We start from the raw sequence: 21319 nt of genomic DNA, 5'->3' as shown, positions 1-21319 counted from the left end.
GTGCTTTTCAAACACTGGAACTTCACCTGTCATCCTTTTGCCTCCATAGATCAATCAAATTGCAAAAGCCAGACAACCCTGTTTTCATTTTCTTGGCCTTGTCTTTTCTTCCTCCAAACACAACCCTCCACTTCCAAATCTTCCCAATCCCCATAAATTCACTCAAGCCACCTACCGTGGAAGAAGAAGATGACCCTTTGCCCTCCCTCGATGATATGGTAGTGGCACTCAAGGAGGCCATCTCTGATGATGGATGATGAGAGAGATTGGTGATGAACCGCCTTGATCCTCCTAGAGATGGCAATGCCATTAGATGCCGTTCGATCAGATGACTGACTGTGACCAATTCATGGGAGTCATATAAGGGGCTGCCACAATCCCATATGCCCAATTCTGCCTCTTCTTTCTGATGATCTTCTTCTCTGCGTTTCAATGTTTCTTGCATATTTTTTGGTCTGAAATTTTCCTTGGCACCAAGATTGTTTCAATAGACTGATTAAAAGTATATGAGAGTTGGGCTGACAAGTGACAAGCATGCAATATTCTGTGAGTCCCAATTACATACAGGTTCTCTTGTATCTATTTTATAATGGGCACACCATGTTTTGGTGGATGCACCCCAAATTGAATAGGATAGATATGCCTTTGGAATTACTGTAGTGCCCTTTATAGGGAGATTTTTTTCCTTCTTGTTCATCAGTATCATGTGAAAATTTGATGAGGATAACATTGTCTTTTAACAGAAGCATGACAGATCGTGCTCATTATTCATATTGGGATAAGACAATAAGCAAGGCAAATCATGCATGTGGTGCTCCAAATTTTAATCACAGGTGCTCTTCACCAATCTACATTTAGAAGTTTGTATGGTTTTGAACACACTACTGAAAAAGAAAGAAATTAACAAGGGTATCAAATGTGGTGCTATCTACCACAGAAGGCAACAAAATCCATATTAACTTTCATCAAAGAGGTATAAAATCCATATTATCTGGCTTGTAAAAAAAATTTCAATGAATTGATAGAGGAGCTTCTGTATATAGTCCAAGGAAGGACCATTGAATTATTGTTCTTAATTAGCTATGCATTAAATCATGAACTGCTTAAGCACGATTTGCAGTCTGATGTACGCAATAGTAGATCAACTAGCTCTTAATTTTGCGATATTTCTCTTCAAAATATTGAAACACGTTTTAAGTTCAAATGAGGAAGTATGCTTTAATTAACAGTACCTAACAAGAAGACCAAAATAAAAGAATATTGAACGTACAATCTTCCTTCTTATTTGGGCTAGTTGGACTAATATGTGACAGTCTTTTACCATGTGTAACCCATACAACAACGAAGTGCATGTTTCTGATTTTTGTCTTTTTTTCCTTCTTCTTTTGTCTGCCTCGGTTATATGTTTGTAAAAATGCATAAACTTGATTGGTTTTTTAAAATAATGAACTTACAATTCCTTACATATTTTTAATAAAAGTGATATTGAGAAATGAGGAATTGAATCTTCAGGTGTAAGAGTAAGTTTATTTTAGAGATCAATATTTCATTTCAAGGATTAATAGTCAATTTTCGAGGTTAATGAAATGAACTCTAAAATGAAATTCATTTAAATAAGTTGGTCCACCATAATAACTCTACAACCTCTCTTTTATTGACACATGGACAACATTACTTTTTACTTTTTAATTTTGCCTATTCATATTCAATTTTGTTATTCAATACTCTAAAAAAGAGATGCTTTAACGTGTTCTCATTTATTTTTCAACTTCCAATTCTTCATTAAAAAAAAAAGTGTTCGTATAATATTGTCATCAACCAAAGAAAATTTTGTTATTAATTTCTTATATATATATATATTCAAAATTTGTCTCTTTTTAAAGATCTCTTCGAAACCATTTTAATTGTATAATTCTTATCGTGATTAACTTTATTCAATCATTTAAAAGGATATTTTAAAAATATAATTTTTATTTGTAAGTTATTGAACTGCACCGCTGCAAGTAAAACTGCAATTCAATTCAATAGCTGCCAAAAAAGTTCAATAAATTGAAATATTAAACTGAACTTAAATGAATAGTAGAGCAACCATTGCAAATGCTCTTAATCACTTGAGGTATTTTTCTGTTACTGTAAAATAGAATCAAATCCTCAATCAAACCTAATTCCAACCCATTTTTCGACCCACTCTCACTAATTCTAAACGCCAACGAGATCAATTGAAAATTAATAGAGCTAATGATTGAAATTTTATTCGATGTTGACCGTAATTATTGTTGTAAGAAATGTTTCATAAATCCATTTGGTCGTGGTGGAGTTTGATTAATTGGTGTGAAAATAAGAATACCACAACAGAAGTCGTTTTTAGGTGACATACGTACTCCATTAAAAATACTTTCTATAGGGAAAAATATATGTTAACTTGTAAAGCTCAAGTAGCAATCTAATAACAAGCCAGAAGTCGTGTTTAGGTGACATATTTACTCCATTAAAAATATTTTCTATAGGGCAAAATCTATGTCAACTTGTAAAGGTAAAGTAGCAATCGAATATTAGATTGCTTTGGGCCTTTTCATGAAAGAAAACAATCTCCACCTATTATTTGTTTATGCACGTCAAATTAGACAAAGTAAGAATGCTATTATTTTATCAAGGAATGCATTGTCAGACACCTACTTAAATTAGGTTTAAATTTTGTCTGTGGTGGACGAGACTCATGTGGCCCTGCTTCACCATATTAAATAAATAAACAAAAGAATGGAGATGGCGCTTGGCTCAAGTCTCTGTGTTAATGCCAAAAGATACCTAATACCACGACATTACACGTGAATGGGGGTTTTCCATTGTCAACATCTTCCATGAAAGTTATATTTTGACCTGTAAAGTTGTTTTTCTTCATCATCGACGCTACATTTATTGCACATGAATAGATGAAAGGTGGGGAAATTATTCGGATTTAATATCAATAAGTAATTATCGCTTATGAAATGGATTAGGATAAGTTAAGAGTTCCATCTATGTTCTCTGCCAACGTTACCAAACTGTCACAAAGTAAAAACAGAATGTGTTCATATATCAACACTCAATTTGAACAGTGTGTATACACTTAATTATTATAGGCGGTACTAAAGAAACTCCTAACCACATTGCCACAAAGGATTTGCAAAACCATGTTGTTGTGAGGTCCTACACATCTTGGGGCTTTGAACTGACTAACAGCAGCTCCCTGTGCTAGGTAATGGTTTAGAATCTTCTGGAAGGTTCCCTTCCGAAGAATTCGAAGCTCGAGCGGACCTATGGTATTGATCTTGCGCGAGCTAAGGTACCCTGCATCAACAAAAGATTTATCCAAACAGTTGCAGCATTCACTAAGAACCTCTTGGCTTGGTTCACCATTCAATTCCCAGAAGATGACATAGTGACCAGGATCTGTGGACAAGTCTACATGGCTTGAGAAGTCAACAACTTCCAATTTTTCTGCAGCTAACAGCTTGGCAGCTTCTTCAACAGCTAGCTGCAGATCATTCTCAGTGTTCTTGTCAATGTTGATGCTAAGGAGAAGATTGCTCCGGCACATGAATTTAATCTCCGGGGTTGAGTTATGGAAGCCCACAACTTTCACTACATCTCCTAGCCTATAACGGTAGAGACCTGCACATTGAATTTGATCAGATTTTAAAGCACAAGAGATGGCAGCTCATATTTCATATAAAAGAGCAAGACTTGTATGACGACTTGTGGATTCAAGATTCCATGGCCAAGAACTAAAATACAAAATCTACCTCTTTTTAAGCATATTTAAATCATGTTAATCTGATTAAGATGTACTTTTAACTTTAGATTACTATTAATTTTACTAACTGTGCTGCTGCATTATTCATGCATCATATACTATGAAGATAGCAATGGAAAAACTTGAACAGGCCTACCCAGATCAAATGAGAGTCGGATAACTTTGAGAACAAAAGTACGGATACTATAAAATACTTGCAAGTTGACAGAGAATACAAGGCTATATGATTAATTATATAAAGTGCCACGCATGCTGAACAAGAAAACAAATCTGTTTCCTCTCAGAAGATTGTGTCTGTATCTGCATAGAGCAAGCCCCACAGACCTAGCACAGGACCTCGACGTTCAGACCAATGAGATTAACAACGCAGCATTCAAATCGAGCATTTCTGATGTTGATACATTATGGGGGACATCAAATATGCCAACTACAACTATAGAAGGATCATATGCTAGAGGATTGTATAATGCTTTTTCACTGTGTTTAAAGATTATTCTGTGATTGAATCAAAACAATAATGGATGCATATGTCTAAGCCAGCTGGCTTAGTCACGTCAACTAGTGAGACTTCAGAATCTCATTAGGGACAATACAGAGAAACAAAATAATAATTGTAAAGAACAATGTACAGCATGGAGGAGAGGAGGGCTATGGCACAAGGATAGAAGCAGTTGCCCTCTGGCTCTAGGGTCACATGGTCAGCATTTAAGGTCAAATCTAGGTTTCTAGAAGCCCATTTAATGGGACTGGCAAGAAAAAGGCAAGTTTGGTATACTTTAAAAGGATGAATTCATGGATTAATAATAGATTTTTCAGAAGCACAGTTCTTGAGAAAACAAGGCTTGACATAGTAAGCATATTGAATTTGAAATCACTCTGCATATTGTAGACTCATAGGAAGCAAACTTTATTGCTAATTATAATTTAAATAAAGGAGCAGACATCACCCGAGTTGGAATCCCCCTCTCCGTAGTTTAGATTAGATTAAAGCAGATTATCACTTGTATAAATAAATAAATAGAGGAATTACCTGCAACATTAGTGATAACAACCTCATACTCTTCACCAACCTTGACTTCAGTCAGACCTACTGGCTTGGGCTCCACACAGAGCTCCTGGTCACCAATGTTGTTCCTCAGAGGGATAAATTCAAAATATCCAATATTAGGGAGCACAGCATAAGAGGTGAACTCGGTGGGTATTTTGGGGTTGATATTTGCTCCAATCCACCCTTCAGAAGCGCCATAATCAGCACTCAACAAAGGCAAGCCCGCAGCATAGTGCCTCAACTTCTTCTGATAAGGCTCCATTGACCCTGTCATAATACCATAAATGTACTTGACATTTGGAAAAAGTGCTGGTATCAATCCATACCAGTTACTCAATCCTGAACATTTTTCATAAATGAGTTCAGCCAATTCAGGGTCTGGCTTGAGCAATTTTGACAAAGCTGCTCGGATTGACGGGGCTGTGATTCGGCTGCTGAGGACCCCGTCTCGAATGTCAGCACAGAGTTCTTCCCACAGTAATTCAAAGGTTCTGAATGCAAGGACTATGCTATGAGCAAATGCTGAAGATATCGACTGAACCTCATCCCTGAATATTAGCCCACATAAGAGATGGCAATATAAGGACTGGTGGAAATCAGGACCAAATATTACTTCATCAGGGCTGCAGCATTGGGACTGCATTGCTTTCATCGTGTTCTTGAACTGTGAACGACTATACACATTGGTGGTGGCAGTTCCAGCTGCCAAACCACCTTTTGTTTTGAACTGCTTGCTGGAATAGATGAACTGCAAGGCCTTTCCATTCACAATAGGAAACTCCCTGAACAATAGGCCTCATTTTAGATCATCAGAAAAAGTAAAGGAGGAAAATTGAAAGATAGGTGAGTGCTAAACTCAAATGCATCAGTACCTGTTTCTAAAGGCAAAAGACGTTTGAAATATCTGCATGGTAGTTTCCATCAACTCATCAGTGAAAGGTATGAACTTTGGCCTTCCCTGAGAAGTACCAGAACTGCATATCGTGCAACATATCAGAAAACAAAACTTCTCCAACAGAAATTCTAAGTGATGAAGTAGTAAAATAGAAGATTTCATAAGTACCTTAATGAGATGGTTGTGATTGGTTTCCCAGTGAGAATGGGAGAGGAATCACCATCTGCAATTCTCTGAATATAAGGGTCCAAATCCTTGTGAGTAACAAGGGGAACAATAGCCTTGAAACTCTCTGGGTCAGTTCTTCCATCTAGTCCTAGATTCTGCAAGTACTCCGCTGATGCATTTTCTTCCAAGATCTTCTTAAGGGTCTGTCTCTGAACCCTCTCGGCGTCCTTTGTCATTGCTTCAAAGTCCTCTATGACTTTCTCCATGTTGAACTCTTCCATCTTCTCCAACATCCTCACAAATTCAGACTTTACCAGAAACAAAAATCAGCACCAAATACAACTCTAAGGATTCAAAAATAGAACAAGTTTTATATTGAACCTTTAAAGGACTAACAAATGAAACTATGATCATTTAATTGAAACAATCAATTCACTTGAGATTCTAATACACCCCATTCTCACTCAGCAAAAAAGAAAAAGGGCAAAAACGCTGGCAGGGGGAAGAAAGCGACAAATAGCTATGAGCCATTCAAAATAAAAAAATCATTCAGATGCCTTGTAACAAACTGTTAGACTTTCAGGCAACTATGAACACCTCCAACTGGTTGTAGATTAGAGCTTATCACAACCAGCAGGCAGAGGGGCAGTTGGATACATGATAATTTTATTTAAAAAGTCGGTGAAAGTAAAGTTTCTGAAAACTCAGAGCTCCTTTCTTTTCCTCAGCTTTCTGAGCAACCAAACAGACTTCAACGAGCATTCAAGAAAAAGATTGCAATTATTTTTTAAGGATAAAACAGGAAAAAAGACTTGATTGATGAAAAATGAAAGAAAATAGCTAATCTTCTCATAAATAAAAACAAAACTAGCTAATCTATGCAATAGAAAGTAAAGTCAAATCTCCAAAAGCAGGTTGAAGTTGAACACACGGTTGAGCAAAAAGGATGACTAATAATCTCCTATCAGAAGAGTCCTCCAACTTGAGAACCAGAACGTGAAGCTTCTAAGCTTTCGTCTTTAACTGAGTGCAGTCAACGCAGTCAACTCTGAACACCTTTCCAGGAAACATATCTAATTCTAAGACAAAAGGATTAAAAGATCGAAAATTCAATAAGATAAAGAAAGAAATTAAGCAAATTTAAAGCCCCAAGGGGTTGAAATTCATCCAATTAGTGCTTCAAATACCCAACTATAGCTTGTACTCAATAGGAATTCGAAATCCAAATGAGTAAAATTGATCATTAACAAAAGCAGTAACATATTAAAATCGAAACCATGTGAAAAACGAGCTTCAAAAGTTGGCCTTGTCCACAAGGGGAAAATAAAAAAAACAGAGAATTTCCAAAATAGAAAACAGAAAAACCTTTTCTGGAAAAAGAAACGACTTTTCAAATTCAAAGAAAAAGAAATGGAAAATCAACAACCAGAGAGAGTGAGAGACAAAATCAGACTTGTACAGCTTGTAACCGTAAACTCAATTGCCCAAAAGTCTACTCTGCTTGGCTCGCTGGAAAACCCAAAGAGAACAAAAGAAAGAGACTTAAGCTCGTTTGTTATGTCAAAACCTCAAAACCCACCTGAATTCCAAGACTAACAGTGAACAGCCAGGAAGAACAATACCTGTAAATCGAATTCTGAGAGAGACAGAGGAAAACAGAGTGCTCTGTTTTTGACGTTGACAGAAGGAACCAGGATTTCGAAGCCAACTGATAGAGGATGATAGCAGGCACAGGAACCAAAGCACTGTGGAAGAAGAAAAGGTTACAAAGTCACCGAATTTGATGCAATTTTTCTGCTGCGGAAGCAAACAGAAGATAGTTTCTAGAGAGATAAAGTAAGAAATGTGGCTTTGGGGGTTGAGACCAAAGGCCGAAGTGTCGAGCTTGGCTTGGGTAATTCAGACTGGGAGTGAGTGAAGATTCTTTGTGGAGGTGGAATATTTATATAGGCAATATTACCCAGTTGGCTTTTTCTTTTTCTTTTTATTTTTTGGATGACGGTTTGCGTGTGCTTTGGGATGTGTAATTTCCTTTTATTTTATTTTTATTTTTTAAAATTTCACATCATTAATGATTTTAGTTATTTATTCTGAAAATTGTTTTTAAGACCTTCTAAAAAGGATGGAAAATACTAAAAGAATAACAATAGGGCAATGATTTCCCCACTCCTATTTTATCCACTTACACTCCTTTTTAGTTATAAAAAAGGAGTGTAAGTGGATAAAATAGAAGAAAAAGGAGTGGGGAAATCATCACTCTAACAATATTGAGCTCAAATTGCACTGAATGTGGTAATCTGTTTTAATATATCACCATTCTCTTATTTTCTTTTTGGTAAATAAAAGAGATTCAAATATGATATAGCTGAAACGATAGAAAAGGAGTTGGAGCATCGTGCGTTAAAAGGCAAAACCAACAAGTTACAAGTGTGGGCCCTGAGCTCCGATTTGGGCTTATGACCCACCGTTTTAAAGGGAACGGTGCAATGAGTAAAACTCATTTGTCATGATGTATGGATTTTTTTGAGCGTTCGAGATCATTTAGCAACCCAAACCGGCCTTTTAATACTTTGCTATTTTTTGAAAACTTTTGCTTATTTTTCTTTGGATTCCTAGAATTTTTAGGAATATTTAAAACAACTTTAGCCCATGACTAGGGCATTATGTGATCATTCTTAAGTTAATAAAACTGAGTTAATACGTTGTCATAATGGGTCAAAATAAGAAAACACTGCACAAGCCAATTACATTGGTCATAATGACCACTAACACCCCAATGTCATCACCACCACCATCACAAATATATAGACTAGTTGGTAATATTAGCATTCATTGATATGTTTTTTTTAATCCAAAACGTTCATTAATCTTCAAGGCCAAAGCAATAATTATTTTTCGTTTTCTTTTTACATATTTACTCTTAATATTGTTAACATTTTAGTGAAACAACTTATACAAGTATATTGGGTTTTTTTTCTATTTTATTTTGTTTAAACATTTATCCAACGGTTCATATTGAATAAGTCTTTTCTTTTTTTAATAATCAAAACAGTAAGGGATTCAATTCATAAATTACACCATAAGGGCAATACAACTACAATAACCACGAGGACTACTACAACTACCAGGACCGGCCTTTGGGATTAGAGGTGTCAAAAAAAAAACACATGATAAAATTAAATGGCACAATTCCTCTTCCCAAAAGAAACCCCAACAAGCTGCATCACCTACTCCTAGTTTCCCATCATACTCATTTAAACTTATTATTCGTTTTCCCAATCTCTCTTCAATCCATCCATTATTTTCAGTTTCTTTCATCCCTCTTTTTTCATATTGTAACCCTACGAGTGAAAAACTCTCAATTTTCCTTTTTTGATCGTTGTCTTTGAGATTGATGGTGACCCAAGAGGATAGGAGCATGATAATTTGAAAAAGTAATCAGATTTATTAATTTTTCTTTATATTTGTTCCATTTAATTTATCCAGCAAACTATTTTTTCAATTTCCAATAGGCATGAGAGACTCATTATAGAAGCAAACAACAAACTCTTTCCTTGGGCTAGAACGCGGTTTGTAAATTTGTAATTTCCTTCATTTAGTAAAATTATTAAATATCTTAATCTTTTTTTTATATGAAGATATGTCATACTATAATGCATATTACCTTTTTTAATTTGCGTGTTGCAAAAGTAAAATCCTTTATTTGTTATTTTCTTCGCATGTCCATATTGAAAGAAGGAGCCTCATTTATTTATCATCTAGGCCGGTCCTGACAACTATCCACAAAGAGGTTAAAACCACTACTCACAAATGGATTACAACTTACAACAAATACGGAGAGATGAATAGGCACATTTTCTATTGTATTTTTGTTGTTGATACATCATTTTCTTTGTTTGGCAATAAGTTATTATTTAAGAAGCTTCCAGTATAATAAGCTGTGTGTGCGGGATGTCACACTTTCGAGGCCCAAGAACCAATCCATTTAATTTGAATTTTTTTCACTTCATTTTTTTTTTCACTAGATAATTCAAATTATATTTATTTATTTTTTTCATTAATTTTCAAATTTATAATTCTTTGTCCTTTTAGTTTAGGCAATGAAATGATGAACTATTTGAAAATAAAATACTAATCAATCAAATTCATCCAAACAATATGAAAATGGCAGAAAATACGATTTAGGCAAAAATGTGTAATTAAGTCAATATATACTCCACAAAGTCCACTTCAACTTTTCATCTTTAAACAACTTATTATTTTATATGTGAAATAATGTCTTACTTTGATTATAAGATAAGCATATATGTCATATGTACTGATTAGATATCAAGTCCAATATTGTTTAATTAATTTGTAGTTGATATGTTTAATTAATTAAGGACCCAAGTAATTTCCCTAAAATGAAATACATCAAATATATCCATTTTTTTTCGATGATTAAAAACAACATATTAAGTGGCATAATAAAGACATTACTTTCTTTCTTTTTTTCGATGTCAATGTCTTCCTCATTATTGCATGTTGAGTTTGGGTTTAAACATTATTTTATCAACGAGATGAAGAACGAAATCTTCCAAGTAAAAGTTATAGTTCAAGAACAAGGCAATTTGTGAGTGATGTGATGATTGTCTTGGGCAGTACTTGTGCTTGAGTTCTCGTGCTTGGCGCCTGCCATATGAATGAAAATCCATTGCATCTTTTGGTGGTTTCCTATTTAAATTTGATTGTCCCCTTACAAACAAAAGTACTAAAAGTATTATCCCCTTATTTGAATTTGTAATACTATCATCGACTCAAATATAGCAAGAATTTTTTCTGTGTGATCCATCACCACGTGGTGTTCTACATTCATTTATTTTTATAACATGCGTATTTATATATTAATATTATATTTTGAGTCCATGGAATATGAACTGTGTTGCCTGCCACTCATATCGTAATGTTTGAATCAATAACACTACATGGTGATGGTGATGTGATATTCACACTAAAAAAACTTATGGCATGAACTTCCTCTCACTTAAGGAATGCAATTTAGTTATTATCCATTTATTCATTTTCTAGGGCATATATGCCCACATCGTGTGGGCCTCGTATGACTTAAATTAATTTAATCACAATAATGCTATTTGTGCATATTTATTGATTATATTGATGACCACCTTATACCAGTGTATATGGAGTCCAACTGTATTAGAAACCGTGATTAGTGTACAAATACATTTTTCTTATACAAACCGTGATTAGTGTATATTAGCTATATATTATTGTATATTACTCAAATGCCGCAAATGTGGCATCTGGGAGAGGCCATCGGGCCATGCATGACATATATATTTTGTTGGACTTGTCCTAAAAGTTCGCAAGTGATAATACTTTGTCCTAGTTGACAAAGAACGTTGTCCTCTCAATTGAATCGTATATAACCAAATTTCCTGTTGTCAATGCCCACAAGATGTGTAGTTTGTAAACGCCTAAAAATTCATATAGTATTTATGCAAATTTTCCAATAATATATAAACAATACTTAATCCTATATGGTACCCGTTTTAAATTATTTTGAGCTGCTCCTATAAACAATTTTTTTATAAAAAGTAAATGAACTTGTGTACTATTTGAGCCGCAAGGCTAATCCGCAAAAAAAAAAAAAACAAAACAAAACAAAACAAACAATAAGTTTTTCAATTGTGTAAAAAACATGGCGGTCATTGTAACCACCAATTTCTCACCTCAATGATATCCCGTTGATAACTATATCAATTTTTTTTTATTAGCAATTGACATGACAAATTTGTGTCCATTCATGTGAAAGGTGAGTGGAACTAGATATAAACAAGTAGAGCATTGTCCTACTCGTACTACTTAGAATCAAAATTCGATTCATGGCGGCTTATACACAAACAATCAAAAACTCACTGTCACGGTTGAAGTTTAATCCAGTGAGTGACCCCCTATCCTTGTTGTTATGATGACAAATCGTTATATTCAAAACAAATGTCCTAATTAGGCTCCGTATTTTAATCATGTCATTTCAAATGAATGTATACAAGGGTAGTTTTCTCCCATTTAGCACCCTAACATATTATATTGATAAATCATGGATTGTGATTTATGATTAAGTGAGACGTATCCGTACCTGCGAGTTTCATAGAATTTGTCAACATGATATCTTGGTTTTGAGTCATTTTAGTCCTCCAACTCTTACATGTGTTTCAATTTAGTCTTTCCGTCAAATTCCGTAAAATTTCCATCTATTTGAGGGGTAAAACCATCAATTTGGATACACTTATCCTCTGACAACCAACGAAAAATGTTACGAAATGACTAAATTGGAATACAAACCAAAGTTTTAATAACCAAAACGAAATTTTAGTATAAGTTTAGGGACCATATTACAATTAGAAGTATGATATATATTGTTAAACTATGAATTAGGATTTATAATATATTTTTTAAAATATTCAAAGAGGTTTTAAGTTTTAATATTTTATCTTCATTGATTTTAAAATAAAAAAATAATAAATTGATTAAAACGCAATGTAAGAATATTTTATAATAGAATATATGTGGCCCACATAATATGACCGGATTTATTTAATATTAAAAGGAAAACTTATTTTCTTCTATATTGACAGATCACTCAAGACAAATATCTTGATACACTGAAAGATCAAAGTATGTATACCATTTATACTATTGAATTTCCGCATTATGATATTGTGAAAATCATAAAATTCAAATCTTAAATCATGAATTGGTTGTTATAATTTCGGCCAATCAATTGGCTCTTATAATTTCAGCCAATATTAAGTTTACACGCAAATCCTATTATTTAAGCCCCGAAAAGAAAATCTTGCCCACAATGATTGTTCACATCCACTGCGATTTGGCAGCGCTTGGATGGCAGCTTTCATATGAGGTCGCCATTTGGATATGTCATCTGACTCAGCTTGGTAACCAAGCCAAGCCATACGTAGTAATTCACGACTTGGCTATTCTCCATATTTATTTTTCTAATTTTAAAGAGAAAAAGTCAAATTTCCCCAATTAACTAAGCGATTCGATTCCTAATAAAAAAACAAAAGAAAAAATATATATTAAGCTATTTGATGTTGATTGGTTGTCTAGAAAAGTAAACTATCTGGACATTGCATTAAGACTTTGTAAGCTTCGTTATGAATATTTCAAATGTCAACAATGTAATAAATAAAAAAATCGTATCTGAATATTTTGCAAAATATAAATAAAGTTCATGGATATAAAGAACGTTTCCAGAAGGATGCCTTATAAAGGTGGTTGTGCTTGTATTAATTATGATAAAAGCAAATTTCTCGGCTTTAAAATCAAGGATCGTGCAAATAATTTATAATTTAAGCAATTACTTCTACACTCGAAGTACTGTACTTGAATTAAAAGGTCTAAGAACTTATTCTCTGACTAAGAGATTGCAAGGCCCTTTCAAGGAGCTCAATCATGCTTATATGGAAGATCCTTTTCTATGTAGATTTTGTCTGCCGAATAAAGCAAATTCTTTACTCTCGAAGATATTTAACCTTTTCTTTTATGTATCAAAAAGAAAATTTAAAACCTTTTCGGATCTAAAAAATACTGAAGCAGTAACGTACCAGAAAAAGCTGGTTTATATTCATGAAAGCAGTTTCTAAAAGCTTGAAATCTAAAGTGAAGTGATAGCGTAGTATTTTGTTTGTTAGTTTTTGGATTCACTATGAGCCTCTCTTTTTGTTCCTTATAATTGAGATATTGTTATGTGTTATGCAAAAAATAACTTTTGTTTCTTGAAAACTAAGGGGTCATTCGGTAACGTTTTTAAGGCCCCGTTTTCTTTTCTTTTTTTGACAAAAAATGTGTTTGGTACGTCGTTTTTATTTTCACTTGAATTGTTTTCTAAAAACAAATTCAACACAAAAATAATTTATCGTTTTCATTTTATACCCAATGTATTGCTCTGATTGTTTCTTTTTTCTTTTCTCTTTGGTTGGTCTGATTTTTCTTTCTATTTATTTTTATTTTTAAAATTTTCAGTTTTTTGGTTCCACTTCATTATTTTATTTTGCTACACCAGTGTATATTAATTTTATGACTATCCCATGGGCACATGCGTGAGCATGTGCCAATTGGTTTTCTTTTTTATTATTTTATTTTATTTTTAGAATTAAGAAAAGATAACATGGGTAGTTATATTCCATAAAAGTAGGACCTATTATTTGATTTTTTTAAAATTTAAATTTGTTTTAATATAAAAAATGTAAATTTACCATATTATCCTCATTTAATTAATATTTTTAATTTTTAATGTTTGAATTAACCAAGGGCATTTTCTGGTATTTTGAACGTTTTACCATTCTCTGCATTTTGCTTTATATCTATAGATATAGATAAAACTATCATATATTATTCAATTTCATATTTATTTTAAACTAAAGATAATATTATTTTATTATCTAGATTTTTCTAAAATTAGAATTTTTATTATTATTATCAAAGTATACATTTTTCATTGTTTGTAATAATTTTAGTCTTTAAAATATACTAGCCTCTCTGCATGCGCTTCACTGCGAGAGGCTTTTTAAAAAAATTAAATTTATTTTAGAATTTAAAAAGATAATAGGTAGTTGTGTTCCATAAAAATATGATCCATTATTTTATTTTTCTTTTAATTTTAATTTTTAAATATGAAAATGTGTGAATTTACTGTATTAACCTCATTTAATTAATAATTTTAATTCTTAATGTTTACATTAACCAAGGGTATTTTATGATATTTTGAATATTTTGAATGTTTCACCGTTCTCTGCCTTTTACTTTATATATATAGATGAATTTTTTTTAAAATATTTTTTAGGACATAAATTAGCAAAAAATATACTTAAAAATTAAAAGTATAGTGGTCGTTTCTTCACGCAAAAGAAGTTGGTTTTCTAAATTCCAAATTGATAATTATTATTGCATACTAATTTTCATATTACTTAATTTCATCATAGAAGCATTACTCTAGTAAGAAAGCAAAGGAAAAAGAGGGGAATCTTTTACTATTGTTTTTGTGGCCTAAAAAGTGACGAGAGACTGAGAGAGGTGGGTCTTCTACTAGTTCTCTCTGATAAGAAGGGAAAGTCCTTGTTGTCTCATGGCTGATTGGAAGAAGAACACACATAAATTCAAACAAGTAGTAATTCTTCAACCCCACAAACGCCATGCGCAATGCCCTTAGAACATGTATTGTCCACTACCAAACTTGGTGTGACAAGAGGTTGAGGCAATTTTTTTTTTTTTTTTTGCAACAATATATAAACATACAAAACAATTAATAAAACATACTAAAGTTTCATTTACATATTTTCATAATTGTTTAACTGCATTTCGCTTGGGTTTAAAATTTGTACTAATTATAATAAATATAGTTTTTAATTTTAAAAAAATATAGAAAAGTTGAAGTGATTTTCCCAAAAGTAGGGAACCACTTTTTCTGAAATGCAACAGATTTTACATGAATTTGACGCATCCATGCACGCCCACAGGAATTCAATTGAGTATGTTTCGAGAGAGAGAGAGAGAGAGAGAGAGGGGATCTAAATTAGGTTGAAAGTGATAGTTTAACTTTAATTTAAAACGAAAAAGATGAAAGGGGGAATTTTTGAAGGACGATAAGGATTATATTAAGACAAGACAGCATAGTGTAAGAAGTCTACGGCCCACCCACTTGCCTGCCGCAATATCAAAAGCCAAACAAAACTTTTGTGTACAATCCCAATCCAATCCCAATCTCCATCAGTCTCATCTCCAGCGGCTAAAACGCTTCAAGTTGAAGAGGATAGCCCCGCAGATTGTGCGACCTACTACTTTCTATTTTCCTTGTGGAAATCCATGTCACTAAAACATCAAGGCATCAAAACTCCAAATTCAACACTCAAATATCAGCTAAGACGTATCCAGATCAACATTATCAAAAGAAAAAAAAACGAGAAGAAGATGATGAAAAGAAATAGATATTCCGATGATAAAAGAATGCTGAAAATATGTAGTTCGTGAGTGATTACAGTACGTGTCTTTCGCACTTCTTTTTTCTATTAATCTAATAAAATTCAATCGTTTCTTTTATTAAAAACAACAAATTTGTATTTAACATAAAAGTAAGATAATATCATTTTTACTTTACCCGAAAAATGTAGAAGCCAAAAAGAGAGAAAAGAAACATGTTACGAAGCTTTTTCCTTATTTACCCAGCTTTTGTCTTGTAAGGCTAGCATTCACCAAGGGAAAAAAAATAGAAACGCTAAAATGATGGTCTAAATAGGACCAAGCTAATCATTAAGACAATTTATCTGTTGTAATCCAAAATATAATCAAATCGCCTTATATGTGGTTGGTTGTTATTTGGATCCATTAACCCACTTTTAAAGTCTTGCCTTCTTCTTTTTTGTCAGTTGTTATTTGGATCCATTAATCAAATCGCCTTAGACTCTAGGCACTTAGATAATTTTAAACTCTAAAACTATGTAGTTTTTTTACATGAATAAAATATGTGAAAAAGGAAAAAAAATACCATACCAATTCATAGAGTCTTACTAAAAAAGCATATTAAATTTTGTGATTGGTATATTCTCATGTGCCTCATTGTATTCATTCCCATACCCAAAGCACAGGAAGCTCATCCCCAGCTAAGACATGTCCAGATGAACGTTATAAAAAAAAAACCAAGAAGAAGGTGATGAAAAGAAATAGATATTCTGATAATAAAAAATGTAGTTCGTGAGTGATTACAATATGTATCTTTTGTACTTTTTAACGTGAAAGTAAAATAAGATGGTTTTCACGCTAAAAATATAAAAGTAAAAAAGAGAGAAAAGAAACATGTTACGAAGCCTTTTCTTTTTTACACAGCTTTTGTCTTGTAAGGCTTAGCATTCACCAAGGGTGAAAAAATAGAAACGCTAATGATGGTCCAAATGGGACCAATCTAATCATTAAGACAATTTCTCTGTTGTAATTCATAATAATATAATCAAATCGCCCTCATTCATTATTTCTTTTTCTAATATAAAATCTAAATACTAGACTCTAGGCACTTAGAAAATTTTAAACTCCCAGAATAAAAATATCTTACTAAAAAAACATATTAAATTTTGTGATTATTATATTCCCATGTGCCTCATTATATTTACAGTCGCATTCATGATTCACTCCCATTCCCAAAGCACAAGAAGCTCATCCCCAAATGAATTGAATTGAGTGAAAGATCCGTCGCCAATTATACATCTTTTATTTATTTTCGTTTTCATTTCTTTAAGAACCCGACAACAACAAAATAAAATAAAATAAAATCTTTGACTAGAATGCGCTCTATCCATGTGAAAAGGAACAGTGGACCGGCCATAGAATTTTATTAATGAATTAAGCAAGGGAGAAACTTTATGGTCTGTGTATTTGGACCGTAGCACAATACTTTGAGAGAAAAGTGACGGATTGCGAAACTCACTCACATGGTCACATGAAAAGCGTGGTGTTTTTTTTTGCAATATGCCACTTAAATACACTGCCGACCAAAATGGCTGCAAGTGAACTCAAATCTATATGCGTATAGCGTTTGGCTAAATCCCAAATTGAGTTTTATGGTCTTTGTTTTTGTTTTTAGAATAGAGTAGATTCGTTAATATAAAAGACAATTACAAGATCACACAAAACGAACACTGCTCTAAAGGAGAGTTTTTACAAACACGAAAGCAGAACATATAAACAATAAAATACAACCCGTGCAAGAACAATTTGAATCTTTTATTTGGTGGTCGCATTTTATTTTTCTTCCCCCTCATTCACTCAAAATCAGAGTTTTCGTGGAAAATTATGCCCACTATTGGCAATGAGAATCGAAAGCCAATACCAAGTTGTTTTGGTGATTTTTCTGGCTAAATTCCAATTGGTTTGGGTTTGTGGATAAGATATGATTTCGGGTGCTCAAACTGATAACCCACTACGAAATTAATGCCTTTTTTTTCTAAAATGAAAATGAAAGCATTTGATTTTGAAAATAATATCAAACTAACCCAAGTTTAATTGGTCAGCTTTTGGACGATAAACTCACTTTATGAAGTGGGGTAGAGTCACGAATTAATCCAAATAATTGACTTTTTTTTTTCTCTCCCTAATTTAGGGGCAATTTGTATTCGATTTTGCAGCCCGAATTTGTTCTTTTTAATCCAAATCCTAGCATAAGACAAGTAATTGCCTTTTTTGGTCTAAAGCGTATATAATTTCGTGTTGTACCCTCTATTAAGGCAAAAGCCAAAGGACCCAATAGCCAAAACTATTTACTAACAATGTTTTTCTTTTTCTAATTACGATGCATGTTTTTTTTATGTTTACAGACGATATTTTACTTTAATCTAATCTAACCTATAAAAAGAGGAATTTAAATTCGAATTTAAAGTGGATAATACATCTGCTTTAATCAATTTAGTTATGCCTGTATCTAAATTACAATACATATTTTAATTATCTACTAAAGTTACTAAAAGAACTTGCATGTGGACGGGTGCAAATGCAATGTATCTACTTCACATTGAAATTCGTCTCGTTTATGAGACAACGTACTCCTTCCGCAAACAAGTTTTTCTCCACTAACTCAAGCTCTTGGTTGAGTTGTATACTAATTAACTCATACTTACGTCATAGTTAGAAGTACTAAACCACAAGCTTATTGGTTGGGTTCAAATCCGCAAAGGATCTTGAATTGTATCCCGCTTTGTCCTAATGACCCCCCCATGGTTCCCACCACTAATTCCTCTGCAGAAAAGTTATCTTCTCGGCAGTTGCCGGTCTCAATGACTAACTGCCGACAAAAATATTTTTTATTTACATTTGATATTACTTAAGCATACTTAATTTAGTGCGCTGATCATTTCTACTTATCCAAATTTTGGCTTACTATGTATCATTTTTGTTGGATTTGTAGAATAACATATAAACTAACACCAAAACTCTCTCTTGGCTTCATTTTAATTTTTTATTGTTTTCGGTTTTCTTGTACCATTGTCATGATTTGGAGGTCTCATCTAACATATATATATATATATGTTCTTTTATGCCTAATCATTGAATCCATAATGGAGTGCAACTCTCCTAGGTTGTTAGGCACAAGGCCAATTACCAAATACTTATGAAAAGGTAGGCTGTATGATATTTTGAAATAATAATAAAAAAACAATTAACAAATTAGACATGTACTCATGGTTCAAGAAGAAGCGCATCTTGCCCATGACATAATTTGTTGTCACTACTATTTTTCTTAAGGTTTAGATTGGTATTTATCATAATGCGGTTATGTGATTTGTAGGAAATGATATTTTTTTAGTATTTAAATTAGCCGCTAACGTCAGATTGTTCAAATAAGTCTTGCCTTTGGGCCCGTCCAAACTTAGTAGAGCCCACCTTCTGCCATGGTTGGAATAGGTTTTTTTAAGCCTAGGGGACTTTTTGTCTAGAGTAGGCTTGTTACTGGAAGTGCTCTTATGTCAAGTTTTCGTATATTTTATAAGCAAAGGGTCACTTCATGTCTATTTTGACAAAATTGGTTGATTGTGGTTTGATTTGTTGCTTACATTAACTTATTAAGAATAGTAAATTGAGTGATTTGGAATCGAATACGGGAATATTGGTCAGTGGCCAGAAAACAGTAACAATATTTATTTTTTTATTTTTTTTTGGTCAATAAACAGTAACAATATTTGGACCCAAAAATATGGTCATACCGTTGAAGGGGTAAAGAGCACTCAATTAACTTTTTTACCCCATGATTCAACAGAAGTAATGTAAAATGACCAAAATGCCACGACAGAGTACGCGGACTACATAATTTAATAACCAAATTCATAGACCAAAATGCAAGTCAGAGGCATAAATCATTGATATGATTAACCCGTCATAAATACTTCCAAATGTTGAATTTGACCTAACTAGTAAAACGTGCATGCACCTGCAATATCATTCACATGATAAAGCAAGCAGCACGCCATGATTGATAGACTGTTATGGAAAAAGAATTTTTTGTCACTTATAGATGACAAAAATTCCATTTTTATATCACCCGTAAGACTAATTAATTAGCTGGGTCGATGAACAATTATTTGTTAATTAATCTTGTTTTCGGTTAATCACTCTTAGCCAGGGCCCAGCAATTTTGTCTTTGGCATTATTGATGTTTGAGTTGAACCCATTGAATTTGGAGTAGCAGCAGAGTCAGGGCATTGGGTGATAGTAGGCCCACCACCACCAACGCAGACAAGCCCTTTTGCCAAAGAGCCCAACCCATCACTCACTTAATCATACCCAAAAGAAGAGTTTCATCTTGATTTACTCCAAAAAAAACACTTCGGTTGAAAACTTAAAGCGAACCCCTTCGGTCCCAAAGGGCTATGTCAATGTGTAGAATGATTGTGCTGTTTTATCAGCTCAGTTATCATAAGCTATACTTCAATGTTATGTCTTCAGTATATCATGTCTTTTTAGACAGTCGGTAAGCATTCCGTACATGTCGTTGTCCGTCAAATTATTCAAATTTGATCGGCTATTTTTTCCTGTTTGAATAAAAATCATATTCCCTAACACAGTCTTCGTTCACATTCATATTTCAAGAAATGCATTTCTAGCCAAGTATTATTGCAAGTTGCATATGACGTTATATGTATGCATGAATACATATTCATGTATTTTTAAGCAATGACGAGAGTGAATATCAAAGTAATTACGAGTTACTTGTTAACGAGACGATAAGTGATACCTCAGTTAAGTTTTCAAACGCTGGATTCAATTATAGTTTCATTCCATTATGTTATAATTTTAAAAAGAACTGCTTAAAATATAAAAGATGATAAATGAGTTTTTTATTATAAATATTTTTATTTAAACAATGATGATATTCTAAACTATTCTAATGTACGGAAAGGGAGTTAAAACTCAGGTGCATAGGGCGGACACTATCGATCAACTGCGCTAATTTACATATGCGATAAATTAGTTAATTTTGTAGGCCCAGTTTGATGTCTAGCTTTTTTGGGCTCAATAGCATTTCTTGTAGTCGATCCAAGAGAATCTGGGCCTTATCAAAAGTTGGTATGTTGGAATAAGTGCAAACAAGTGTGATGCTCTCATTTCGCACGTGATAAGATTATTCTAGGTGGGGCCCAGTGTCAATTAGCCAATGATGGTGTGCTACTTCTTGTACCGAGCCCAGACAAGAGCGACGTCGTCAGATGGTTAGGGTTCCGTTAAGTAACCAAGGACGCACAGGAAGAAAGATACTCTCTGCTGCTCTGCTCTGATACGCGGAATGTGCTATACTTTGGTGCTGCCAATCTTACAGATGCCCTATCTGCAACTCATGATACCTTTACAATTACCT

At 33.3% G+C, this 21319-nt stretch overlaps 1 protein-coding gene across 2 annotated transcripts; it reads right to left on the bottom strand.

Moving 5' to 3' along the window:
- Positions 1-3042: 3042 nt before the first annotated feature.
- JAR1 (Auxin-responsive GH3 family protein) lies at positions 3043-7824 on the bottom strand. 2 transcript variants are annotated; one of them, XM_089052037.1, is made up of 6 exons: positions 7527-7820; positions 7358-7413; positions 5905-6212; positions 5714-5815; positions 4824-5623; positions 3043-3651 (listed from the first exon to the last, which is right to left on the bottom strand). In XM_089052037.1, exons 3-6 carry the CDS (start codon positions 6195-6197, stop codon positions 3107-3109), a joined length of 1740 nt encoding a protein of 579 aa, XP_088908163.1. In that variant the 5' UTR covers positions 6198-6212; positions 7358-7413; positions 7527-7820; the 3' UTR covers positions 3043-3106. The 2 variants fall into 2 exon arrangements, with proteins under 2 accessions (XP_088908163.1, XP_008233212.1); XM_008234990.3 differs by lacking the exon at positions 7358-7413 and having other exon boundaries at positions 7527-7824.
- Between the last annotated feature and the right edge of the window lie 13495 nt (positions 7825-21319).

The sequence above is a fragment of the Prunus mume genome, linkage group LG5, assembly GCF_029339155.1.
Source record: "Prunus mume cultivar Tortuosa linkage group LG5, ASM2933915v1, whole genome shotgun sequence".
Classification (NCBI taxonomy): domain Eukaryota; kingdom Viridiplantae; phylum Streptophyta; class Magnoliopsida; order Rosales; family Rosaceae; genus Prunus; species Prunus mume.
The sequence above is the reverse complement of the archived record's forward strand: the minus strand, read 5'-3'. Positions and strand labels throughout refer to the sequence as shown.